The 27,551-nt window shown below is 45.4% G+C and overlaps 1 protein-coding gene across 7 annotated transcripts in view; it reads left to right on the top strand.

Annotated features, from left to right (window-relative positions):
- Positions 1–9,665: 9,665 nt before the first annotated feature.
- Positions 9,666–27,551, top strand: part of GRIA3 (glutamate ionotropic receptor AMPA type subunit 3) — a 131,022-nt gene continuing 113,136 nt past the window's right edge. For all 7 annotated transcript variants that reach the window (XR_014176320.1, XM_081964224.1, XM_081964225.1 and 4 more), the window contains exons 1-2: positions 9,666–10,095; positions 13,831–13,989. Coding sequence is in view for 6 of the 7 variants with exons in the window: in XM_081964224.1 (XP_081820350.1) it covers positions 10,002–10,095; positions 13,831–13,989 (253 nt within the window). In the remaining variant the exon portion in view is untranslated. The remainder of the gene's footprint in view (positions 10,096–13,830; positions 13,990–27,551) is intronic.

The raw sequence follows: 27,551 nt of genomic DNA, 5'->3' as shown, positions 1-27,551 counted from the left end.
TGGCACCCCTGCCACGAATGACAAAGCTGCCCATGGGCTAGAGACTCTCTCTCCCAAATTTGCAGCACCAAAAAAAACCCAAAACATCTAGCAATCTCATTATTTTCGTCCCTTCATTCTTTCCCCTGGTCACATCATTGTGCTTGGAACAAAGATATTTCTGGGTTGTTGCTTTTTTTTTTCTTGTCTAATTTAATAGGCCCGATTGCTTTGCTAAAACACCGCAGCAGATCAAAGGGAGTTAATTATTATACAAGATTAAACAGCCAAGAAGGACTGGAAGTCAAAGGAGCAGGACACCACAGGAAAAGGGAATTCCCAGGGAGGACTGAAGTTGCCCCCTTGCAAACAAACAAACAAACAAACAAACAAGGGGATGATTGTTTGATTTGATTATAGGAAACTGAGGCTAAGATGTCATGTCTATCATCAAGGTAGGTGAGAAAGACCTCGGGAGACAGAGTGAAGGTTAGATTAGATTAGATTAACAGAATTGGAAGGGACCTTGAAGGTCTTCTAGTCCAGCCCCCTGCTCAAGCAGGAGAACCTATAATATTTCAGATAAGTGGCTGTTTAGTTTCTTCTTTAAAACCTCCACAATTTCTGGAGGCAACTGGTTAATTGTCCTGAGTGTTAGGAAGTTGCTTCTTAATTCCAGGTTGCTTCTCTCCTTGGTTAGTGTCCATCCATTGTTTCTTGTCCTGACTTCTGGTGCTTTGTAGAATAATTTGACATCTTCTTCTTTGTGGCAGCCCCCCAAATACTGGAAGACTGCTATCATGTCTCCCCTAATTCTTCTTTTCTTTAGATTAGCCAGACCCAAATCCTGCAGTCCTTCTTCATATGGTTTAGTCTCCAGACCTTTGATCCTCTTAGTTGCTCTTCTCTAAACTTTTTCCAAGGTCTCAACATCTTTTTTATAGTATATTAAGAGTACATAGAGCAATCAGCTCTGAGTTTCATTACTGTAGCATTTCCATAAACCGTCGAAGTCTTTTATTCACCTTTGCTTCCGCTTTCCTATTAAGGAAGGAGGTGGGAACCATTCTCTTCTTTATGAAAAATAAATAAATGTAACAAGTTTTCGAATTAGTATCCATAAAATGCCAATTAAATGGGAGACAGGTTAGAATTAATGTCACAGTTAATTAGTTAATATATGTGATTATAGTAGCTCTAATTAAAACCATAATTGACTTTTCATCATTTATCCTATGTTGGCAGTTTGAACAATTAAACTCATAAATTTATACCTCATTTCTATTTGGGGATTTTCATGCTTAGCTTACCCCCCAATTCTTTTCAGCATGTACTAAAATTATATTCTACATTTTACATAAATGTATCACATCCGGTATAACCACTATTTTATCTATATATTTTGCAAGAGGTTTGCAAGAAGCACGAGTTAGCCTTACAGGTAATATTAGTGGTGGGAATACATACAGTCCTCGACTTACGACTACAATTGAGTCCAAAATTTATGTCGCTCAATGAGACATTATTTGTGAGTTTGGCCCCAATTTACCGTCATTCTTACAACAGTTGTTAAGTGGATCGTTGCAGTTGTTAAGTTACAAATACAGTTGTTAAGTGAACCTAATGTCTCCCTTTGACTTTGCTTGTCAGTAAGTCACAAAAGTAGATCAACATGACACCAGCACACGACAACCGTCGTAAGTACATGCCAGTTGCCAAGCATCTGAATTTTGATCACATGACCAACGGGAAGCTGCAACGATTGGCTGTAAGTGTGAAAAACGGTCATGTCCCCTTTTTGGAGTGCCGTTGTAAGTTTGAATGGACACTAAATGAACCGCTGTAAGTTGAGGACTAGTTGTATTGCAAAGAGAATAAAGGATATCCCTTAGATATTCATTGCCTAGTTTTTCCAGGCGAGGCTCCAAAACCTATGAAAGGCACATTGAAGTTCTTCTATGCCAGGGGTGTCCAAAGTTGGCAACTTTAAGACTTGTGGACTTCAACTCCCAGAATTCCCCAGCCAGCTGGCTGGGGAATTCTGGGAGTTGAAGTCCACAAGTCTTAAAGTTGCCAACTTTGGACACCCCTGTTCTATGCAGTTTCCTTTATGGTTCCTTATCTATAGACAGAAATCTTGCCAGACTAACAAAGACTATAGTACATGCACCATAAAACATACAGTCACCATCATCATCTCCTTTTAATGGTCCCATAATCCCTTGCAGGGTGGAGTCTGCGCACCTGAATGGAGCTGAGTGTTTACTGGCCGGATGCCCTTTCCTGTCGCCAATGCGGAGTTATATTCAGCAGATATATTCTCATCGTGCCCAGAGAGAGAAATATCTGCCTCTACCTAGGATCAAACCCACAGCCTCCTGATTGTGAGGTGAAAGCTCCACCTCTAGGCCACCGCACCACTGTAAGACATCCAGTATCCTCTAGGAGCTATTAGGGAGGAGCTGTCTTCACCCTCTTTCTCTCACACCAATTGCCTCGGCTTTGCTTGTCTGTGGTTCCTCTGGAATGCAGCCCCTCCCTCCTGGGAATCCAGACGGCATTCCATCACAGTTCACTCTGAGAATCCGTACCTTTCTCCAGGATTTTGCCCTGGAAAATATTAGACTCGTGTTGTCTTTCCTTAAACCTATTCTGAGGGCTGCACCTATTCCAGAGGACCTTCAGCTCGCACGCTGCTGCCATCTAGCCACCTTCTGGATTCCTGCAGGCTGGGTCAACATACATCCTCAAAGGCTTTGATGTGCTGTTGGTTACGAATTTCTGCACAATGCCTTCCCGTTTCTTTAGACGGCAATTAAGAGGCATGATTTTGCGGTGGTTAATTGCTGTTACAATTAATTTTCCCTTCCTATTGTAAGAAGTTAGCGCACCCCCCCTCTCCTAGGAAAATAAAATATCCCTGGAAATATTGAAAAGGCAGAATATTATATTTCCCTGGATCAGAAATGGAGAAACATGTTTTAAGGCAGGAAACAGACTCACTTAATAGCCCCCAACTTTCCCTAATGGGCCATGAAAATGCCCAAGCCAGTCTATTCTACATAACAAAGTGTTCCCCCCTTGAACTCCAGGGGGGACATTTTTACCAACACTATGATTTTACTTGTTACTGATATAGCAGGATTCTTTCTATGGCTGTGTCAGTGATGTGAAACTATTTGGAGGTAGCATTTGTCCATAGATGTGGGAAGAGTCATGAAAAGTTTGGCTTGAAAACAGGGTCCTCTGACTGACTTCCTCCTTCATCTCTGCTCCTTTGCCAGGCTGCCCTTTTGACGCTCTGGGGGAAAAAAAACCTTTCTTTTGAGTTCCCAAATGTTCCCGTGGACTTAATTCCCAGAATTCTTCAGCCCGCACTGCTATTACTGAGAATTCTGGGAGTTTGTTCCTAGTCAGCCATATGCCTAGACAGAGAAAACTATTCTCGACAAAGTCAAAAGAGGATTAGTTTGTGGAGGGGGAGGGTTGTTTCTCCAGTTTGATGCCAGGGGAACATGTTAAGGAGACCCCAAAGAAGCAATTCACTTAATGTCTGAATCTCTGCCAGTGAGTCAGTTCCAGTGCCAGCCTCAAAAGAATAATGGAAAGATAGAGAGAGAAAGAGAGAGAGAGAGAGAGAGAGAGAGAGAGAGAGAGAGAGAGAGAGAGAGAGAGAGAGAGATGGAGAGAAAGAGAAAAGAAAGAAGGAAGAAGACAGAAAGAGGGGGGGAGAGGGGAGAGGGAGGGAGGGAGGGAGGGAGGGAGAGAGAGAGAGAGAGAGACTATAGATCTGTATTTTTATATGCCTCAGGGACTAAAAACCCATTCTAAACATCTTCCCAAATTCCATTCTCCTCTCCCTTTCATGAGTAGCTTATAGGAAAAATCCAGTTGGAAAGGTTACAAAATCAAGTCGCTTTTCTAGAAACATCTTCCAAAACATACAAAGACATATACACATACAGAAAAACAAATACAATGGGGGGAAGGGGGAGAGACAGAGAGAGTGAGAGAGAGAGACAGAGAGAGAGAAAGAGAGAGAAAGAGACATACACCGAGAAAGAGAGAGACACAGAGAAAGAGAGAGAGAGAATGAGACAGAAAGAGAAAGAGAGAAAGAGAGAGAAAGACATATACAGAGAAAGAGAGAGACACAGAGAAAGAGAGAATGAGACACAAGGAGAGAGAATGAGACAGAGAGAGAGACAGAGAGAGAGAGAGAGTGACAGAAAGAGAGAGAGAAAGAATGAGACACAGAGAGACAGAAAGAGAGAGAGAAAGAGAATGAGACAGAGAGAGAGACAGACAGAAAAAGAAAGAGAGACAGAAAGAGAGAGAGAAAGAGAGGGGTTATGGAGGAGTAGGGAGGGAGATTGTGATCAGTAGTACATTCAAGCTGAATCCTTAAATCAGATGAATGTTCCTTCTTCCTGTTAACTAATTTCGCTCCCTCCGTTCATATTGTTCTTTCTCCTTAACTCCCTTTCATCTTGCTTATTATCATTGCTCCCATCATGCCTGCTGCAAAGCGTGGCCTTCCTTGGAATTAATCAAGTTCTGGCTAATCAAACGGCTGGCATTAGCATAAAGTTCAGTTAATTGTCTCCTTTCCACTTTACGAGGAAATAACCTCATAAAGCGCATTTCTGATTAGATGAAGGGCTCTTTCAAATAATAATAATAATAATAATAATTTTAAAAGGCAGTAAGTTACATCAGCTGGCTGCGGATGGTTTTTAAGGAGAAATAAAGGGAAATGATGACTGTTGGATTTGCTATTAGCCCATCTTTGCTCGGTATTTTTTTCTTCTTCTATTGTTTTTCCTCTTCTATTGGCACTTAAGCTTTCTCCTTTTAGTCCTTCCTTTTACCCTCCGTCTTACTCTGCTTTAGTCTGTATTAATTTCTACCCTTGTTTTTAAAACTTTCAATAGCGTTATATATATATATATTTAAAAAACCCACTAAAGCAAGTCTCAACCCACTCAAGAAGAGAAATAAGGAGAGGATATGCTGGATTGTTGAAATGGAAAACGATAGATTGCATTTTAGCCTAGTTAGTGCACTGCAGTGGTGGGATTCAAATATTTTTACTGCCGGTTCTGTGGCTGTGGCTTTGTGGGCATGGCATGGGGAAGGATACTGCAAAATCCCCATTCCCTCCATACCCCACTAACCTGCTTTCTAGCTCCGTTCCCCTGTTCAGGCCAACAAAAGAAGATCAGCTGGGAGGCTGGGAGGCAGCAGGGGTGAGGCCAGTCTATTTGCCGGTTCTCCAAACTACTGAAAATTTCTGCTACCGGTTCTCCAGGACCTGTCAGAACCGGCTGAATACCATCTCCGGTGTACTGGGTGTATTAACCCAGAGAGTTGAATTCATGGTTCAGCATGCCATTTGCGAAACCCAGCGATAAAACAAGTTGTGAAAACAGAAATGTAAAGGTAGCAGACACCTGGGTTTCAAGTTTCTATCTCTTTTTTGGGGTTCTTTCCTATAGTAAAGAGAGAACAGCCTTGGCCTAATGTTGATTGTGAGAATGGTATAATGATGACAATCTCCAATTTTTGTCCCTGAAATGCTAGTGAGGATGTAAAGATGGAGCAGGGATCAAAGTCAAATTTTCTTTTTCAGAAGAAGGAAGGAAGGAAGGAAGGAAGGAAGGAAGGAAGGAAGGAAGGAGGGAAGAAAGGAGGGAGGGAGGAAGGAAGGAAGGAAAGAAGAAAGGAAGGAGGGAGGGAGAGAAGGAAGGAGGGAGGGAAGGATGGAGGGAGGGAAGGAAGGAAGGAAGGAAGGAAGGCATCAGATATTCAGCAAACAGCCATTCTTCCAGGAAAGCCATATTATACATGGACCTTCTAGATGCTCTCACAATTTCAAAGGTGACTTCCTTTGCAACCAGTTCTTTTTAGCAGCGCCAAGCAGTCTTTTTCCAATTAAAAGACTGATTTATTTTTTTTGCATAACCCGAAGGCTGAATTTAACACAGCTTTGGGATTTATATGCAGTCTATTGAATCCATAACTAAATCAATCGGTTGGGTTCACACGACATGGCTGGCTGGGGAATTCTGGGAGTTGAAGTCCACTCGTCATCAAATTGAAAAACACTGTCCTGGATCCCTGGGAATAAATAAAAAAATGGGTCTCTCCATTGAAATGGGAGGTTTTTGTTTTGGAATGATGGACAAACAGTTGGGGGGAAAAAAACCTTGAAGCTTTGCTTCTATGCACAATAACTGCAGAGGGGTTATTATATGCCCAAAGATGGAAGTATTTGGCTATTATTATGGAAGAGGAGTTGGTGCAGATGATAGAAGTTGCTGAGATCTGTTTTTATTACTGATTGGGAACCCCTTGTAGACTTCTTACATGAAATAGAAACAAAATGAACTTATGATTTATGGCTTCCATGATTAGAAAGAACAGATAATGGGGAAAATAGAGTTATGTTGTCACCATGGAGCAAGAAGTAGATTTATAATTGTACTTAAAACTGCTGTGAAGAAGAACAGAAGCGACGTCTTGGTATCTTTTCTCTTGCTTGTATCTTTTCACTTGGCATTTTTAACTCTTTCGGGGCAGTGGGGGTTGCCAGAGCAATGATATTTGGAAGATCCTGGAGAAAAAGTCCCATCGAAGACATAAAAAAAACCAATAAAGGAGAATATTTGTAGCTCAGGGGGGTCCTTGGTGCTCTCTGAGCTTTGCTAGTTTTCTTGCAGATGTTTCATTACCTCATCATCAGGGCTAGTAAGGAATAGAGTCTACTACTGATGATCTTACCTAATTGGGTAATGGAACATCTGCAAGAGATCAACCAAGCTCAGAGAGCACCAAGGACCCTTCACATCCAAAGCCCTCAGGTGAAATACCTGTTCTGACTTTAATTCTTCTCCCCCCCCCCCGTTTCAAAACAATAAAGTTAGCCTTTAAGCAAATAAAGTAAAACAACTCCACAGTAGGTAAGTAGGTGGTATATTATTATTATTATTATTATTATTATTATTATTATTATTATTATTATTATTATTATTATTTACCCTGTTTATCCTGAAAATAAAACCTGAGATAGAGATAGAGAGAGATGGAAGGATAGATGGAGATAGAGATGATAGATAGATGATAGATAGATAGATAGATAGATAGATAGATAGATAGAGATAGATAGATAGATACCGTATTTTTTGCAGTATAAGACGCACCAAGATTTTAAAGAGGCAAATTTAATAAAAAGTTTTTGCACCCTGCAGGCCTCCCAAAAAATGGCCCGTTTTTTGCTAAAAGGGGCCCATTTTTTGTCAAAAACAAAAAAGGCATGCATAGCCTTTTGGAGGCTTGTAGAGTGCTCCTCGGGGCTGGGGGGGGGGACAAAAACAAGCAAAAAACAGCCTGTTTTCGCTCATTTCTGCCCTCCCCAGCCCCCAGGAGCACTCTGGAAGCCTCCTAAAGGCTATGCATGACCATTTCGGTAAAGGGGGCAGGGTTTTGGGAGGCCAAAAATGTTGCAATCAGTGTATAAGACACACCCAGATTTTCACCCTCTTTTTTGAGGGAAAAAGGTGAGTCTTATACTTTGAAAAATACGGTAGATCTATTTCCCCCAAAATAAGACCTCCCTGGATAATAAGCCCAATTGGTCTTGAGTACATACACGATAAGCCCCCCCCCCGAAAATATTGCAATGCAGCAGCAGCCACGAGGTGACCACGCTCACCGCCTCCTGCACCTCAAAAATGATAAGACCTCCCGGAAAATAAGGCCAAGCGCTTATTTTGGGGGTTAAAAGAAAATAAAACCCTGTCTTATTTTCGAGGAAACACGGTACAACAATTTGAAATGGATTTTGCTCCCTGTTGCTTTTGAAGATGCTTTTCCCCACAGCAATATAGCCCACAGATTGTTCCTAATGGACTCCCTCCAAGCACGAAGCCCTCCAGGATCCTGCTTAGCTTTCTGATGGCAGGTGAGGAACTCCAGGTGTGGTTGCTATCTTTCTAGGCTAAAATGTCCCAAGCCAAAAGGACCCCTTCCTGGAAGCAATAGGGACCGCTCAGTTCTTTGCCCCCATTGCTTTTTTCCAAGATGTCTATGGAGATTCTCAGTCTCCATCCAGGTCACAGTTGTCCCAAAGGTGGCCTTTTCAAGAAGCAACTGGACTTTCTGGGTTGTTTTCTTCTCAGAGCGGAAGGAGCTTCCTCTTCAAAGAAACACCAGAAAGTCCAGCTGTCTCTTGAAAAAAAAGCACCTTTGGGTTTTTTCCAAGATGGTTTTTCACGTTGGGTTTGCTTGCAGCCGCAACCTTTTCTGGTAGTCTTCCATCCCGGTGCTTGCCAACCTCAACACTCCTCAACTTGATTGGGAGCAGAGAAAGTCGGATCAGTGCTGCCACCTGCTGCAGGTCCCTCCTCCCCAGGTAAAGCACGCAGGGGCTCCACTTCCCCCTGGACTCACCTGCTTGGAAAATAATGCTCCATTAAGGATAAGGGCTAGGATGGGACCCCGAAAGACTTGGGAGCCTGCCCTTCCCTCCTTCTTTCCTTCCTTCCTTCCTCCCTCTTTTCCTTCCTTCCTTCCCTCTTTCCTGCCTCCCTCCCTCTTTTCCTTCCTTGTTTCCTTCCCTCTCTCCCTTTTTTCCTTCCTTGTTTCCTTCCCTCCCTCCCTCCTTCCTGCCTCCCTCCCTCTTTTCCTTCCTTTCTTCCCTCCTTCCTTCCTGCCTCCCTTCCTCCCTCTTTTCCTTCCTTCTTTCTTTCCCTCCCTCCCTCTTTCCTTCCTGCCTTCCTCCCACTTTTCCTTCCTTCTTTCCTTCCCTCCCTCCCTCTTTCCTTCCTTCCTTCCTGTCTCCCTCCCTCTTTTCCTGCCTCCCTCCCTCCCTCTTTTCCTTCCTTCTTTCCTTCCCTCTCTCTTTCCTTCCTGCCTCCCACCCTCTTTTCCTTCTTTCCCTCCCTGCCTCTTTTCCTTCCTTCCCTCCCTTCCTCTTTTCCTTCCTTGTTTCCTTCCCTCCCTCCCTCCTTCCTGCCTCCCCTCCTCTTTTCCTTCCTTCCTTCCTTCCCTCCCCTCTGCAGGATACCCACTGGAAGCAGCGACCTCCCTCCTCCCTCTCCCCGGCCCTGCTCGGCTTCACATAACCCGTTCTGCAAAGGGGTTTCGTGTGTCGTGGGAACCCAACCCGGTCATCTAAGTAAAGCCCAGCCGAGGGCGACGCGGGAATCCACCCAACCCTCTCGTGCCGCCCCGTTCGTTCATCCATCCATCCATCCATCCATCCATCCATCCATCCATCCATCCATCCTCCTCCTCTTCCTCCTCCTCCTTTCCCCGAGCAGGCTTTTAGGCGGCGATGGCGCTGGGTGCCAGAAGCCCTCGGCGACCGCAGCTTTAAAGCGCGATCCACGTGAGCCACGCGGCTGGCTGCCTGGCTGCTTGGCCGCCCCCCCTCCATTGCAGCTCTCCGCTCGGCTGCCTCCTCCGCCGCGGCGACCCCCCCCCTCACAGCCCGAGCCAGTACCGCGGCTCCGCTCTGCAGTTCTGCGCCAAGGAGCGAAGCGGCGGCGGCGGCGAATAGAAGTTTCAGCCCGACCCGGAGCTCCCCGCGTGACCCGATCCGCGGGTGGGCAGGGAGCCAGGCGGAGGGAGGGAGGGAAGAAGGGAGGGGGGCGGGGAAGAGAGGGGGGGCGGTCCAGCGCACCTCCTCCTCCCTCCCTCCCTTCTTTCCTTCCTCCCTTCCTTCTCTGCCTTCCTTCCATCCTTCCTTCCATCCATCCATCCTTCCACGCGGGGAGGGCGAGTACCAGAGCCACCCTCGGATCCCTCCCGGGCTGGGGGTCTGGCGAGCGAAAGGCGAAGGAGGGGCGAAAAGAAACGCGGAGTGGCGGAGGGTGGGGGAGATCCCGGAGGCGCCCCCCACCTTCTTTCCAACAGCAGCAGCAGCAGCAGCCGCCCCGCGATTGCGCGCCGATGCCGGCCCGGCTCGTTGGGTGGTGGTAGCAGTCGCGCAACGGGACTCGCACACCGACCGACCCACCATGGAGCAACCCGCGGTTCCGACGGTCGTCCTCCTCCTGCTGCTGAGGCTTCTGAACCCCTCGCTGGCCGGCTTCCCCAACACCATCAGCATAGGTGAGAAGCGGGCCTTTCTCTCTCTCCTCCCCTTCCCCCGTTCCCCCATCTCCATCTCCCCCATCCTCATCCTCAACTTAAGTGTTGGGTGTTGTTGTTGCTGCCCCTGAAAACTCCCCATCCCACTGTCTGTCCTCCCCACGCCGCCCCACTTCCCTCCCTAACTCGGCTGTCATCAATGAGTTTACTTGCTCGCGATTAGAATGGAGGCTACTCCGAATTGAGACTACTCCGAATCGATCCCACGAGGGAATCTCAACTGGATGGGCAAATGAACCAAAAGGGGGGGGGGGTAGGTGGGGAAGCAGGAATGCGCTGGGGTTTAACGCGGGTCGGGATCTTTGGGGGCGCCTGCGGGATCCCCCCACCCCCCGGCTGAAGTTGGGCAGTTCGTAAGCAAAGCTTCTTAAAGCTTGCTAGAATAGAAAAAACAAATAAATAGCATAATATAGCATATTTTATCGTCGCTTTGAAGGTCTCGCTAAAGCGCCAGGCATTAAAAATGAAACCGCGTTGCATCCAGTCATGCTGGATTGCAAAGAAGTGCAAGAGAATTCCAGAACAAAACTTCCCTGGGATATTTTTTTTCCCCCACGAGGGGAAAAAAAAGAAATCCGTCCCCGGGACTTCTGTTTGCAAACCCACTCCCCTTTTCCCTTGGAAACTTTTGGGGAGCCGGCGTGCGTCGGTTTGGAAGCCGGGAGCTGTCCAGCTCCTGCAAATGAATTTTGTTTTTGAAGCTCCCCCCCCCCTTTTCCTGGCCTTTATTTTATTTTATTTATGGCTGGGGGGGGGGCAGCTTTGCTCTCCGGGAGAGGGAGGGGGGGTAAGAGAACCCGATGTGCCAGGCAAATAAGATGAAGCATTCATGGGGTGCCCTTCACCCCCAGCCCCCCCCGCCAGCTCCCAGCCCCAAGCTGGCATAGGGTGCCCAGCCAAAACCTTGGGGGGGGGGGATGCAGGTGGAGGATGAAAATAATCCGTGCCTTGTCTCGTCTGCCATCGAATCTGTGTGGCTGCTGCAGCAGCAAATGTGTGTGTGTGTTTAAAAACTGTTCTGTGTGTAGGAGTGCAACAAATTTCCTGCCCACTTGGGTTCTTCTGGGGCACTGGAAAATGCCAAGCTGTACTTAAAAATAGCAGTTTGTTCCTGGAGCATTTACCTCTTGGGGTTCTTCTCTCCCCTCCCTTCCTTTCCAGCTCTATCTAATTTATTTATTTTTCACTCCCTCCCCCCCCCCATGTGCGCCGCAGAAAGAACACACTGGGTGGATGTGTGTGTGTGTGTGTGTGTATGTGTGTGTGTGTGTGCAGCCTTGTGTTGGTTGCTGCTGCTACAGCGAAGAAGAGTTTGGGTGGGTGGGCTGCAGAAGGAAAATAGAAAAAGAAGTGAACCGTTATTGTTATTATTATTATTATTTCCACCCACCCACCTCCGTGGCTGCAATCCACGCCGCCTACCTAAAGATGATCAGAGATCTGGTGGCTAAATCATACTGGTGTCTGTCTAGTCGAAGAAAAGAGAAGGACTGGTGTGTGTGTGTGTGTGTGTGTGTGTGTGTGTGACATCACAGCTGTCTCCCAGTGCTTGAAGGGCTGTCACGGAGGAGAAAGGCATTGACTGACCCTCCCAAACACCAGTGGGCAGGATGAGAAGCAACGGGGGGTTGGAAGCTCCTTAAAAGAGAGACCCCCCCCCCAAACCTAGAACGAAGCAGAGAAAATTTCCTAACCGTGGGAATGATTCATCCCTGGTGGAACAGCTTGCCTCCTGGGGTGGTGGGTGCGCCATCCCGGAATGGTCTTCGAGAAAAGATCGGATCAGCCATTTTTGCCTTGTGGTGCATGAAAGCTCTCCTGCGTGAATGGGGGTTGGGCTAGACGACCTCCCGAGGTCCCTTCTGGCCTGAGGATTCTATGTTTCTGGGATCTATCCTCTTTGGAACCGCTTCCTTCCTTCTCTGCCCCCTTCAAGGCAGCTGCAATCTGCCATCGTGCTTGGTAGTAAAGACCTACCTTTAGAGCCAGTCTAAACTTTGCTTGGAAATCCTTTATCTTTGTTTTATTTGGGATGCTTTGGGTGGGGGGAAGGGGAGGGAAGCCCCCTCCCATAATTGCACCTTTAAATCTGCTTACCTTTCTAGGTTATACCTGGAGATCAGAGAGTTAAAGTTTCTCAGATCTGGGATTCAGTGCATGGTTTAAAATCATTTTCTCCCCTCCCTAATAAGTCCATTCCTTTAGGCTGAGTGAGGCTGGCCTTTGAACAGGTTGGGGATGGAAGAGGATGCCTTGTCTTATTCCTGGGCTCCAATTGAGTATGTTTAGGCTGGGGGGGGGGGGGTCTTCTAGCCACTGAGCTTGAAGGATGCCTCTCCAAAGGCAGGAGGATTTATTTCCCATCCGCAGAGACGGAGAGAAGGTGAAATTCTTGAGTTTTCCCTGCTTTGAAAGCAAAAACCAAAAACCTCATGGCTTCCCCCAGCTCCATTTTCTATCGTTTTACAAGGTGTCCCTCTGTGGGGAATCAAGCCGAGGGAATAAAATCTCCTGGACCACCACACCGCATGTAACAATGCTTGGATCGGATAGTGTTTTAGATGGGGGTGGGGAGAAGTCCTGCCTAACTTGCTTGGAGGGGGTCGCTTGTGGTTTTGACCTTCTTGCATCAAAGGGATTAGAAGCCTTCCCAGCCCCACAGCTCTGTGACTCAGAAGAATTCACTGCACATCACAGGGCTTGGTTGAGTGTAGACCTAGGTAGAATCCCCCCCCCCTCAATGCCTCTGAAGACTCTCTGTTTTTTTCAATGGGGCTATGTTTCAGATTAGTAAAAATTGGAGCCTTGCAGAATTCAAAAGCCTGTGTGTGTGTGGGGGAGGTTGACAGGGAGAGAGAGAGAGAGAGAGAAGGAGAGGGGGGAGGGGGGAGGGGGGAGGGAGAGGCAAAGAGAGAGGGGGGAGAGAGAAAGGGGGAGAAAGAGGAAGGAGAGAGGGAGAGAGAGAAATGAACAGAGTGGGGCAGAGAGGGAGGGAGAGGGAAAGAGAGGGAGGGAGGGGAGGAGAGGAAGGGAGAGGGAGGGAGAGAGAAAGGGCTGGAGAGAAGGGGGAAGAGGGAGAGAGAGAGAGAAAGGGAGGGAGAAGGAGAGAGAAAGGGGGAGAGGGAGAGGGAAAGGGAGGGAGGCAAAGAGAGAGGGAGGGGGAGAAAGATGGAGGAGAGAGGGAGAGAGAGAAATGAACAGAGTGGGGCAGAAAGGGAGGGAGAGGGAAAGAGAGGGAGGAAGGGGGAGAGAGGGAGGGAGGGGGAGGGAGGGAGAGAGAAAGGGCAGGAGAGAGGGGGAAAGGGAGACAGATAGAGCAAGGGAGGGAGGGAGAAAGGGCTGGAGAGAAGGGGGAAAGGGAGAGGGAGAGAAAGGGGAGAGAGGGAGAGAGAGAGAAAGGATGGGAGGGAGAGGGAGAGAGAAAGGGGAGAGGGAGAAAGGGGCAGAGGGAGAGGGAGAGAAAGGGGGAGAGGGAGGGAGAGAGAAAGAGAAAGAAAACATGCTTCCTGCATTGAAGCTGTAGACACAGGTCTATGTTGCATGCTCCCTTTGAACATGAAATATGCTCTTGGCTAATGACAACCGCCTTCTCCAGCCATTGAAAATCTTTCTGCTCTCCCCCAAATCCCCAGCTTAAAAAAATACAAACACACACACACACATACATAAATATCTCCTCTGTCTTCTGCCTTATAGGAGGACTTTTCATGAGAAACACTGTCCAGGAACACAGCGCATTCCGATTTGCGGTGCAGTTGTACAACACCAACCAGAATTTCACCGAAAAGCCCTTCCATTTGAACTACCACGTGGATCACCTGGACTCTTCCAACAGTTTTTCGGTGACCAATGCATGTAAGTAGCCGGCTGGGTTTTTCCTTCACAATTCCACCTCCCTGCTTAAGTTTCCCACCCTCTTCTCTCCCTCCATCCGGTCGCCTTCCCCCTCTTTCTGCCCCCCCCCCATACCCAAGGCCTGCGGCAGGCTCAACCGGAGACGGTGTCGTTGTTGCCACAACAGCCCAACGCAAGGAGAGATTCATTTATTTCGCAGGGCTTCCTGCCTGCCCTTTATGACAAAACGGGTTTGATTCTCACAGGCTGAACCTGGACTTGTTTTCTCTTCCTTCCCCGGAAGACCGAGGCAAATAGCAATAATAATAATAAAAAGGACACATATGTTCATTGTTGGAGTTTATATAAATGGATGTGCCGTGTTGGCAGGGGGCATTATTTTACAAATAATACGTTTGGGGAAACCAACGTAGAGGCTGTGGTTTGAAGTGACCTTGGGGACGACACAGGGAGAATGGATGTTTGCCCCCTTTCTGCCTTGAAATCGCTTTTCTACTTGCAGAGAATGTGTGTGTGTCTCTGTACATTTGCTTATGTGTGTGTGTGTGTGAGAGAGAGAGAGAGAAACAGTGAGAAGGCTGTGTAAACTGATGGATGCCCTAGGAACTGGAGGGCAGGGAAAGAAATGGTGTAGAAAACTTGATGGGCTGAAAAGGAAGGCAAAATTAACACCGCAGATGTATACTCGATTTCCCCCCCCCCCCTTCTTCTTTTTTTAATGTCTTCTGTTTTGCTTTCTTTCTGAGCAATAAAAAAAGAAGGGATACAGTGGGATTAAGGAAAAAAGGAGACATGTTCTCATTTGCAATCCTAAACTGCATTAGCAGAGGGATACAATCAAAATCAAGGGAAGTGCTAATACCACTCTATGAAGCCTTAGTAAGACCACGCCTAGAGTCCTACATCCAGTTTTGGTCACCACGCTATAAAAAAAGATGTGGAGACTCTAGAAAGGGGCGCAGAGAAGAGCAAGCAGGATGATGAGGGGACTGGAGGCTAAAACCTAGAGAAGAACAGTTGCAGGAACAGGGCCTGGCTAGTCTAGTGAAGAGAAGGACCAGGGGAGACAGGATAGCAGTCTTCCAATATGTAAGGGGCTGCCCCAGAGAGGAGGGGGTCAAGCTATTTTCCAAAGCACCTGAAGGCCAGACAAGAAATAATGGATGGAGACTGAACAAGGAGAGATTCAACCTAAAAATAAGGAGAAAATTTCGGACAGTGAGAACAATCAACCCATGGAACAGAAGTTGCCTTTGGAAGTTGTGGGAGCTTCATCCCTGGAGGCTTTCAAGAAGAGACTGGAAGGCCATTGGTGTAGCGTCTCCTGCTTGGGCAGGGGGTTGAACTAGATGATCTACGACAGTGCTTCTCAAATAGTGGGGCGGGCCCCCCAGGGGGGGGTGCGAGGCTCCGTAAAGGGGGGCTCAGCTCAAATTATTTTATATATTTTTGTTTCGCAGGTTAAAGTTTTTTTTAATATTGTGTTCCTTTAAATCCTGTGCTCCTTTAAATCTTTTCTGCTACAGTTAATAAAGCTATTCTTTGTTGTAAATTGATCCACATTTCTTTCTTTTTTTATTCTCTTATACGTTAATAAGGATACAGTGTTATGCAGAGGTGTACTTATAACAATTTTATAGACAAATGATACTATTTACAGTTGCGTGGGGGGCGCGAAATGTTTTCTTCTTCCTAGGGGGGGCATGACAGAAAATAATTGAGAAGCACTGATCTACGAGGTCCCTTCCGATTCTCTTAATTTAATCCAAATGTAATCTAAATCTAAAAACAGATCCATTGACATTTTATATATATTGCAGCGGATACTACAAGTCCGATCAGGAATGTCCCATCAGTGTTAGGATATGTTTTGATTGGGGAGCAGAAAAATTGATAGTGATATGGCTTGTATATTAGGGCCGAAGGCTGGGGTCTCTTAGTTAGGGGCCCAGTCAACTTGAGAATGAGAGATGATGGATAAGCAGTAAATGAAGTCAGTTTACTCTGGAAAGAGTGCAGAAAAGAGCAACCAAGATAATTAGGGGACTGGAGGCCAAAACATGTGAAGAACGGTTGCAGGAACTGGGTATGTCTAGTCTGATGAAAAGAAGGACTAGGGGAGACATGATAGCAATGTTCCAATATCTCAGGGGATGCCACAAAGAAGAGGGAGTCAAACTATTCTCCAAGGCACCTGAGGGCAGCAGAAGAAGCAATGGGTGGAAACTAATGAAGGAGAGAAGCAAACTAAGGAGAAATGTCCCGACAGTGAAAAAGAAATCAGTGGGGAACAGCTTGCATTCAGAGGTTATCGGTGCTCCATCACGGGAGGCTTTTAACAAGAGATAGGACAGCCATTTGTCTGGAATGGTACAGGATCTCCTCCTTGAGTGAGGGGTTGGACTAGAAGACCTCCAAGGTCCCTTCCAACTCGGCACTGGGCTGAGGTGTCTATGTGCACTGATGTTGGTCAATGCAGCATCGTTCCCTCCAGTCATGTGAATGAACAGACACTTGTCTTAGCAGCTGCACCTATAGACCTTACCTTAGAGATGGTTGCAAATCCCAGTTCTATTGAATTGCTTCGCTTGTAAGGATTTACAGGCATGCACGTATATAAACATAGACCTTCTAACAAGTTACTCCACTGTGTGGCAGAGTAGAAGATCAGGCCGGCCTGTTTTTCAGAGCCTTGCTCCAAACAGCCAAACTTTGCTTCAGAAGCCAAGAATAGAAGATTCCCCGGAATCTTTGCCGTCTCGAAATAATGTCTTTTTAAATTTAAATTAAACAAGATGACGCTTATATTTTCCCCCTTCTTTCCAGTAGCAATGGGGTTGTCCCCATGACACCAGGGTCCCACTCCAAGATAGACTAAGGTTTAATACGACTTGTCTGAATATTGCTCGATATTGGGAATTTGAAAGTCAATCTCCAATCTCGCATGGCGCTCCTATTGACTAAAGGTAGCCCTCAACTTACCCCCATTCACTTAATGTCCAAAGTTATGACTGTGCTGAAAAAAGCGACTTACGCTTAGGATCCTTGTAGCATCCCTGAAATCACCTGGTCAAAATTCAAGAGTGAGAGGGGGGAGGTAAAGAAAGAGATAGAGAAAGAGAGAGAGAGAGAGAGAGAAGGGAGGTAAAGAAGGAGAGAAAGAGAGTGGAAGAGGTAGAGAGGGAAAGAGAGGGAGAGAGATGAAAGATAGAGAAGGGGAGGGAAAGGGAGAGAGATGAAGAGAGAGAGGGAGAGAGGGGGAGAGGGAGGGAGGGAGAGGGGGAGGGAGAGAGGAGAGAGAGAGAGAAAGGGAGACATGGGGTAGAGAGGGAGAGATAGGAGAGAGAGGGAGAGGGAGGGAGGGAAGGAGAGGGGGAGAGAGAGGGAGGGAGAGATGGGATAGAGAGGCAGAGATTGGAGGAGGGAGAGGGAGGGAGGGAAACAGACCATTAAGATATTCAACACAAATTATTTCTATATTTGGAGTTTGATGAGACCAGGCAAAGATTCAATCCAGAGATCCTTTTTAAATGAGATTTGTTTGGACAGCCAACTGAAATAGAATTTCTGGATTGGATTGGCTCAGACGAGATGTGACCAAATCACATCTGAATTTCAAAGGCTTTTGTCTCTAGGGACAAAAACCTTTCCCCCCCTTGGAATTTCTTTATAAGATGGAATCAACCTAATTTGAAGCCTGCAGTCAACTCGTTTTTCCAAACGCCTGTGGATTTACATCGTTCGGGCTTCCTTGGGAGTAAAAACATAATGAATAAAACATCCTATAATCTAATGCCTCCTAGATATACACCTCAAGAAGACTTTCCAGAAGATTCTGGACCCCCTAACCCATCAGCCACTCTTTTGAATGACCTTTCTGAGTCAAATATATATATATATTGCCAAGCTCTCTCCAAACTGAGAAACACAATTCTTGAAACTAGTGAGCTTATTTTGGCCCCTTGAACCAAAGCATCTCATGAATTGTATGGCAGTGGAAATACAACAATAATTTCCTTGATATTCTAAATTAAGTTCTCTGCCATCTAATCCCAATCCAATCCTGGCAAATTCGTTATTAGCCAATCTTAGGGAGAAGCAATACTTTGAAGCTGCAATACTTTCAACCGCTACTCAGTCTGAAATAGAGAGATATTTATACAGGGTCAATCAAGATGAAATTGAGCTGTATTATATTGATATACTCAGCAATGTTTGGTGACTTACTGGGACGATGCTTTCGCCTTCCTTGCTGCATGTGGCCTCAGTAATAATAATAATAATAATAATAATAATAATAATAATAATAATAATAATAATAATAATAATAATAATAATAATAATAATAATAATAATAATAATAATAATAATAATAATAATAATAACACAGATACATGAAATTGGATCTTGAACCTGGCTTGGTTTACAATCCCTGTGTGTTTCCTTACATCTAAAGCCACAGTGCATTTACTCCGAGTGACTTAGAAGAGCGATGAGAAAGTTTGGCAAGGGTGAACATGTGGTGTGAACCTAGCTCATCTGATTTATTTGTGGTTAAGTGGATTGTGGGAATCCAGAAAATGGGTTCATTCGATCCCATTCGGCTTAAGCAGAAAAAACAAAACAAAAAACAGAATAGCAGAGTTGGAAGGGACTTTGGAGGTCTTCTAGTCCAACCCCCCACTTAGGAAGGAAACCCTACACCACTTCAGACAAATGGTTATCCAATCTCTTCTTAAAAACTTCCAGTGTTGGAGAATTCACAATTTCTGGAGGGAAGTTGTTCCACTAATTAATTGTTCTAACTGTCAAGAAATTTCTCCTTAGTTCTCTACTTGATGAGTTTCCACCCATTGTTGCTATCATGTCTCCCCTAGTCCTTCTTTCTCTTAAGCTAAACATACCCAGTTCCTGCAACCATTCTTCATATGTTTTAGTCTCCAGTCCCCTAATCCTCTTTGTTGCTCTTCTCTGTACTCTTTCTAGAGTCTCCACATCTTTTTTACATCGTGGCAACCAAATGTGTGTGTTGTGAACGTAGCTAATGGGTTTGAATTCAGAATTGTGTTGGTGGATGTGGATTGCGTGTCTTGATCTTATTATTATTTTGTTCAGCTGAATATGCAGGCTGGGAATGGTCACTCATTTATTTCTCTTGGGCTGATGTTGCAATGGCGACCTCTGGAAATCTTTGAAGGCCACAGTAGACCTTCTCCTCCACCAGTGGAGCCTCATCTACTTGGCTGAGGGTTCTGCATCTGAGATCCTAACCTTACTCTTAAGGAAGAGGAAGAGGAAGGATATTTGCTTCTATCCTTCCCTAAAATATTGGTGGGAATTCACCCCAAATTCTTAGTTAGCTTTGGTACTTGCATCACTTTTCAAGGTTTATTTCTCTTGTGTGCACCATAGACATCTGGGGTGCAGTTTACCTTAAACTATACCTTATTCTTATCTTTTAAGCACTTAGCATAACCTTCTTTGAGACGCAGCTTGTCTGAATCTACCCATGTATTCTAAACTCAGCTTTGGTTTCACCCGATTTGAAGACAGCAGCATAAACACTGTAGGGCAAATAGCTTTGATTTGAGTAGCGAGTGGCAAATGCAATTTAAATTGGTGCCTATTAAAATACAACATTCTGGCTCATCTCTAGCTGTAGGAGATGCCTTCCCTACATATTCTACTGGGATAATCTCTCCTTGAAGAGCTACGCAGCTACGTTTCCTTAATCTGAGGAATCCATAATTATAATTTGCGGATAATCCGGGGTCCTGGAAACAGCAGTAATCACCAACCTTTAATGTAGTGTTTAATGATGGTGATGTATTAAAATGGGCATCTATTGTTATTATTAAGGAATCCGTGTCTGACAAATACAGAATACAATACCATCATCTATGACCTTGGTGGCGAACCTATGGACACCAGGTGGCACACAGAGTCCTCTCTGTGGGCACATGTGCCATCGCCAGCTGCCCTTCCAGTTTCCAGTGCACACATGCATGGTGGCCAGCTGGTCTTTGGGGGTGCTGGAGTGCTGGAAACCCAAAGACCAGCTGGCCGGCATTCGCATGTGCACCAGCCAGCTGATCTTCGGGTTTCCAGTGCTCTGGCGCGCAGGCAGGAAAGCAGATCAATTCATCGGTGGAATGACTTGCCTCCAGAAGTTGTGGGCACGTCATCCCCGGAGGTTTTCAAGAAGAGATTGGACAAGCATTTGTCCGCGTTGATATGGTGTCTCCTGCTTGAGTAGGGTGGTTGGATTAGAAGACCTCCAAGGTCCCTTCCAAGTCTGTTGCTCTGTTATTTAGAAGGTCACTACTAGAAGACTCATAGAAGTCTTCTGCTGGACCAGATCAGAGAGAAGCTATCCTATTATTCTCTTTTTCAGGTTGGGAGCAGATGAATTTTCTCAAGAAGGCTTATGCCTTGCCTAATGGCCCTATTGTTTTATTTAAATGTTCCTAGTATTTGTAGGTCCAATGCCTTTGACTAGGAACTGTCAGGATTCCAAGTAATACACCCATAATGAACAAAACACCAAGGCAGGTAGATTCTTCAAAGAATAGTTTATCATATTGGCGCAAGCTGGTGAAAACCGATTTTGAATGTTCCTGTTGTTTTCATCTAATTAAAAGTAAAAGTTTTCTCCCTTCCCCAAACTATCAGTCACACGGTCCAATCAGGTTCCATCTGGTTGCCTGGTAACATCACTTCTCCTCTCTCTGGCCACCTGTGGGAATGTCCTTGGTTCCCAGGAGAAAGTATTTTGTTTTGGCTAAAAAAAAAAAAACCCCAGCTATCTCTATTTGGTCCTCCCTATCCCTCAGCTCCAATGTGACCACACTGAAGCCTCAAAATGGCCTCGGTCAGGTCAGCTTCAGGGTTGACGGCAATTCCTCATAGATCAATGTGATTGTTAGAACTGCCATCTGTTTTCCATGCTCATATTAGTCAGCCTTGTATGGCAGCTAATTCTTTGGGAGGATGTTGACATTTCTATCCATTTGGCAATAACTCCTCGTCTGATGAATGGATTTAAGGCAGATGGGGCCCAGTTCTAACTTTTTGGGAGCAAGTGGAAAACAGCCACGAATGATCTCTGTCCCAATCCTTTCCCACCCTACAGTACTTGAGGTGTAGCAGCATCTGTTGGCCAAGGGCATAAAAGGAAGGTTGGGAACAGTGACCTTCTTGGGGTAAAAGCTTGCATGATGATACATACCGTATTGTTCAGAGTATAAGACGCACCAAGATTTTGAAGAGGCAAATTTAAAAACAAAACGTTTTGCACTCTGCAGACCTCCCCAAAACGGCCCATTTTTCATGAAGACGGGCCCGTTTTATGTCGAAAAAAGGGCATGCAGAGCCTTTAGGAGGCTTGTAGAGTGCTCCTGGGGGCTGGAGGGACAAAAATGAGCAACATTCGACCCATTTTTCACTCATTTTTGCCTTCCCCAGCCCCCAGGAGCACTCTACAAACCTCCTAAAGGCTTTGCACAGCCATTTTTGCAAAGGGGCAGGGGTTTCGGCAGGCCAAAAACGCGTTATTTAATGTATAAGACGCACCCAGATTTTCAACCTCCTTTTTGAGGGAAAAAGGTGTGTCTTATACTCCGAAAAATACGGTATATTATAGATCTGTGATGGCAAACCTATGGCACATGTGCCAGAGGTGGCACGCAGAGCCCTCTCTGTGGGCATGCATGCCATTGCCAGTTGCTCTTCTGGTTTCTGGCCAGCTGGTCTTCATGGGTGCATGGAAAATGCTGCAAAATGCCCAAAAAAACAGGTATGTGCGCCAGCCAGCTGGTCTTCGGGTTTCCAGCATTCTGGCACATGCATGTGCATGTATGCATGTTCTGGTTTGGGCACGCGGTACCCAAAAGTTCACTATCACTGTTATTGATGGTGGACCCATTATTTGTGGGCCTGGATATGGAATATTTCAGATTGTGCAGCTGCAGTTAAATGATCCGAATGGAGTCTACTTGTGCCAAACCTGAAAGCAATTTTGAAACTTCAGGAGATATTTATAGTCATATGCCAAGGTTGATGTCCTACCTTTCTGCAAATGAGCTAGCAGGTGCCAATTCTGATGGGTTAACTTGACTTATGATTTTATGTATTTATTTGTATATCTCCTGCCTGTATTATTTTTGCAAATAAGGTGGCGTATATGTTCAATACACCTTCTTCCCCATGTTCCCCATAGGACCAACCCTTGATGTGAGTTGGGCTAGTTTTCATGCTTAAGGCAGGACTAGTATTCATCATCTCCTGGTGACTGGCCCGAGATTACCCAAACAGCTTTCATAGCTAAAGGGGGACTAGAACTCACAGTCTCCTGGTGATTGGCCCAAAAGCACCCAGCTGGCTTTCATGCCTTAGGTGGGACTAGAACTTAAAGTCTCCCGGTGATTGGACCAAGGTCACCCAGCTAGTTTTCATCCTTAAGACAGGACTAGAATTCACCATATCCTGGTGACTGGCCCAAGATTACCCACCCACGATGACAGCTCAAGGAAGGATGTTGGTTTTAGCCATGGCTGCCATGATGCAAATCCAGCTTTTGTTCGACCATGTTCCTTATGGAACCCACTGTGGTGGTTTAGTCCCCAACTTTTGGCTTTGGATTTTGGGTGAACTGTTCCTTGTTGTCTCAGAAAGAAAACTTCCCTCTGAGTTTAGGGTGTCCAGTCTATTGTAACCTGGGACACTTCTGAAATAGGACCATTTTGAAAAAGACAGAGTAGGAAAACTTGGGGGGCTGGAAAAACAACAACAACCCAACAGTGGCGCAGTGGTTAGAGTGCGGTCCTGCAGGCTACTTCGGCTGTTCAAATCTCACCAGGCTCAAGGTTGACTCAGCCTTCCATCCTTCTGAGGTGGGTAAAATGGGGAGCCAAATTGATGGGGGCAATATGTTGATTCTGTAAATTGCTTAGAGAGGGCTGTAAAGCACTGTGAAGTCGTATATAAGTGTTCTTACTCCTTCCTTCCTTCCTTCCTTCCTTCCTTCCTTCCTTCCTTCCTTCCTTCCTTTGTTTCCAGTGGTTAGAATGCAGTATTGCAGACTAATTCTGCCCACTGCCAGCAGTTCAATCCTGACCGACTCAAGGTTGACCCAGCCTTCCATCCTTCTGAGGTGGGAAAAATGAGGACCCAAATTATTGGGGGCAATATGTTGATTCTGTAAACCGCTTAGAGAGAGCTGGAAAGCCTTGTAAAGAGGTATATAAGTCTAAGTGCTATTATTATTATACTTTATTCATTAAACATGAAACTCAGTCAACTGAACATTCAAAAATGCATCACAAATACCATTGACTGGTGCTAATGGTTGATACGGTTTGCTGCCAGCGTCCTAGGTATCAACCAAATACCTTCTTAAAAAATACAATTTTCTGAGTAGCACAGTTTTTTTTTTTTTTTGCAGTTCTGCTGGTGTTATTGCAGGAGACTGCAATTTGTGGATGTATGTTATAAAATTCTTGGACATGGTACCAAGTGCTCCTATGCCAATGGGTATCACTGTTACATGTTTCATCCATAATCGGGTAGTTTCAATGGCTAGGTTGCAGTATTTCATGATTTGTTGTTGTTGTTGTTGTTGTTGTTGTTGTTGTTGTTGTTGTTGTTGCTGCTGCTGCTGCTGCTATTATTATTATTATTATTATTATTATTATTATTATTATTATTATTATTATTATTATTATTATGTGGTTACTCTTTCACAGCCTTTGGGGCTGGTTGGTAGCCTAACAGCTTGAGTCCTAACCAAGGGAGGATATAAGTTGTTCATTATTATTATTATTATTATTATTATTATTATTATTATTATTATTATTATTATTATTATTATTATTATTTTGTCAAAACACATTCTTTTCCTCACCCAGCTCAGTCTCTGCAAAGCTCCATCCTATCTCAGCTGCTTATGCTCAGGTTGATGTTTTCCCCTATTTTGGGAGACGTGACGGACAAGCAGAAATGATTTTTTAAAAAGACCCCTGGTTGGGTGTCTCCCCCACTCCCCCCACATTTGTAGGTGATTTAGATGTTAGTGATCTCTGCAGGCTCAAGCTTTTTGTGGTCTTTTCGGGGACACAAAGAAAAACCACCGATGAACGCAAGGAGCTAACTTGCTTTATAAGGCCCCCACCAACCTGTGTAACCAAAGCCTGAGCCAGCAGGTGGATGGTGCTGAGACATTGCGGGGGTTTTGGCTCACACAGCGGAGCGAGACACCGTTTGCTTGGAATATGTTGCAACAGGGTAGCTTAAATGTCCAACTTTATCACTGGTGGGTTCTCCGTCCAATTTCCCCTCTTCTTTTTTCCCCCCACGGATTTAAATTAACTCCTCCATCAGCCTCAGCTACCATGCAGGTTTGAATGGATGCTTTCAAGTTCTCGGTTGCCGCTGCTCCTCTCTTTCTAGTTTGCGACTGGAGTGTACTCTACCCTATTCCTGAAGCCACTGCAGTGTCAGCTCATTAGCAAACAGATCGCATATTTCTCTCTCTCTCTCTCTCTCTCTCTCTTCTCCCCTTCTGCACTGTCATTGCAAAAAAGGAGGAAAAAAAGCTGTTGTACACCTTTAAGGCCAAGAATCGGACAGTTAGATCACGTACTATTTACAGGGAATGTTTAGAAAAACCGGTGTAAAGCTTGAGTGGCTAGTTCCTCCCCACCTTAAGAATCAAACTGCAAAAGGGACGGTTCCTTTGAGCAAAATATACAAGCCACAAAGCTGTTTTTTGTTTGTTTTTTTGTTTTGCAAAAGGAGAAGGAGGCAGCGGCTAATCTTCAGTATGGCTTGGAATAGATTTTTCTCGGAACCGTCCTTAGTCCGGGATGCTTGTGTGCGTATTTCTTAAACACTAGACTGGACCAGCCTGCATTCTTTGCTGTGGTTCAGACATCTTTGCTAAGCCAAGGGAGAAGTGCCTGGTGTGTGTGTGTGTGTGTGTGTGTGTTTGTGTGTGTGTTTTGGTTTGGTTTGTTTGACCTATGTCTGTTTTGCTGTGATGGGTTCTCACTGTCCTCTTCGTTGGGAAGAAGTTGCCAGCATTCCGTCCCGTCATCCATTCTCCTTGAGGATGATTTGCAGTCCATCTTGCTAGGGTAGAGATTATAGGAAGGAGGGACGTAGGCAAAAGTCTGCAGTTCTCCGTGACAGAGAGGGTGTTTTAGGAACTCCATCCACGCTAGGCTGGTGAACCAAGACGCGGAAGAGAGCGATTTATCTCTTGGCACGCTTTGTCCCACGCATCTCCTGCAACACTTCTCTTGATGCTGCAGCATGAATCTTTCTTCCTGGCAGTGGACAAACAGCTTCTTCCTGTAACTCTGGCTCCCCCCTGGCAAAAGGATGGCAGTGCTTAAATTGGCCAGTTTACTACTTTCAAAGGGTGACTCAGTGGCTGCTGAGCTTGTCGATCAGAAAGGTCAGCGGTTTGAATCCCTAGCGCTGCATAACGAAGGGAGCTCCCGTTACTTATCCCAGCTTCTACCAACCTAGCAGTTCGAAAGCATATAAAAATGCAAGTAGAAAACTAGGGAACACCTTTGATGGGAAGGTAACAGTGTTCCATGCACCTTTGGCGTTTAGTCATGCCGGCCACATGACCACAGAGACGTCTTTGGACAGCGCTGGCTCTTCAGCTTTGAAATGTAGATGAGCCTTGTCCCCTAGAGTTGGCATTGACTAGCACATATGTGCGAGGGGAACATTTATTTTTACTACTTTCTCTTGTGGACAACTTCGCATGGAATAAAAGGAGAGGGGAAGTAGGGTTAACAAGCCAAGAAGCAAATTGATTGAGGGCAGTAGCCTTCCTCGAACCCCTATGAGTCGTTCAAAGACTTTGTTGATATCCGCCTTGCCATATCTCTAAAGTTCTCCATAAGAGAATCTTCCATTTTTGTCTACCTTGTTCTCCAGATATTTGACAGATTCTTTCCAACTTCTCTCTGTGGTGTTTTGGGGACCTTTTGTTGTTGAAATATGCTGTTCCTTCTCTGGTTGTCATCTCTATGGTCCCAAAAATCAAGATGGCAGCTCCAAGAGTAGGATCAAAGCGCTACTCAATTTTGTGTGCGTTCATATAAACAGGTAGGGCTTTGCTTGTGTCTTCATGGTTGCTACCTTGGTTTTTTATTTATTTAACCACATCCTGTAGTCAGCCTTGTATTTATTGTTCTGACCTAGGCTTCCCCAAAAAGCATGAAGCAGATTCCTGGTCCCAACAAAACCCCTTTTATTAGACGAATGTGAATTCCTCTGATTCACATTCATCAAAGGCCTGGTAAACAGTCTTTCAAAGATGAATTTATGACCACAGACCTTATCTAGCTTGGAAAGCTGCCATGGAAATATTTTCCAAACGCAGTGCTGTGCAAGGAAAGACGGCACAGAGTCTCTGAGATTCACGGACAGATCTTCACACTCCTGAAACGAATGAATTGTTTCCTGCAAAAGCCCACTCCTCTTTTATTTCCTATGGAAATAAAAGGGAATGGAAGGATTGATATTCCTTGCAGACAGCTGGTCATTTGCATCCTTTTAGCACTGCTCAGGTGGCCCCGAGGACACAGAGGAACCTCCAAGTCCTTCAACGGCCCTCTAAAAGGATGCAAATGACCAGATGTCTGCAAGGAATATCAATCCTTCCATTCCCCACCATCCAGTCAGAGCCAAAGAAGCTTCTTGGATGAGAAACAAAACGTCTTCAAAAGGGGGAAAAAAAACCCAGAAAGTCCCTACGCCTCCTGAAAAAGCACCTTTGGGACAACCATGACCTGGATGACGGAGAATCTCTACAGACTCCATTGGTAGAATGGCAGAAGAGCTTCTGGAAAGTCCAGGAAGTTCTGAATACCGACAGGGACTTGGTTAGACGTTGCAATGCTTCAAATAACCGCAATAATGCCTTTCCTCAGCCCAATTTTTCTCTGGTGTCTGTGCTTTGCTTTTCATCAGCAGCCACAGAAGCCACCTCAAAAAAGAGAGTGAAATCTAGGTGCGTCTGATACACTGAATACAGCATTTCTGGCCTCCCAAAACCCCACCCCACCCCCTTTGCAAAAATGGCTGTGCATAGCCTTTAGGAGGCTTCCGGAGTGCTCCTGGGGGCTGGGGAGGGCAAAAATGAGCAAAAACTGGGCCCTTTTTTTTTGCTCGTTTTTGCCCCTCCAGCCCCCTCCTAAAGGCTATGCATGCCCTTTTATTTGGTCAAAAAACAGGCCCGTTTTTGCAAAAAGCGAGGTCTACAGAGTGCAAAAACTTTTTTTTTTAAAATTTGCCTCTTCAAAATCTTGGTGCATCTTATACTCCAAAAAATATGGTATATATCTAGGTTTCTAATATCAAAAGAGCAGCACGGTGCCAGCCTTTTTTCATGCTTCAAAAACATCAAGCGTAGTGTTAAACTGTGACTTCAAGCAGTGAGATTTTGGTCATAGCACAAATGAGGACACCCCCGAAGAAAGTTCCCATGAAATTAATTAGTCAGCTGAGGAGGTCTCCCATGTCTATTCACACTGCACATTTGC

This window comes from Natrix helvetica, assembly GCF_964273705.1.
Source record: "Natrix helvetica genome assembly, chromosome: 11".
NCBI classification, from domain to species: domain Eukaryota; kingdom Metazoa; phylum Chordata; class Lepidosauria; order Squamata; family Natricidae; genus Natrix; species Natrix helvetica.
This window is presented reverse-complemented; position numbering and strand designations above follow the sequence as displayed.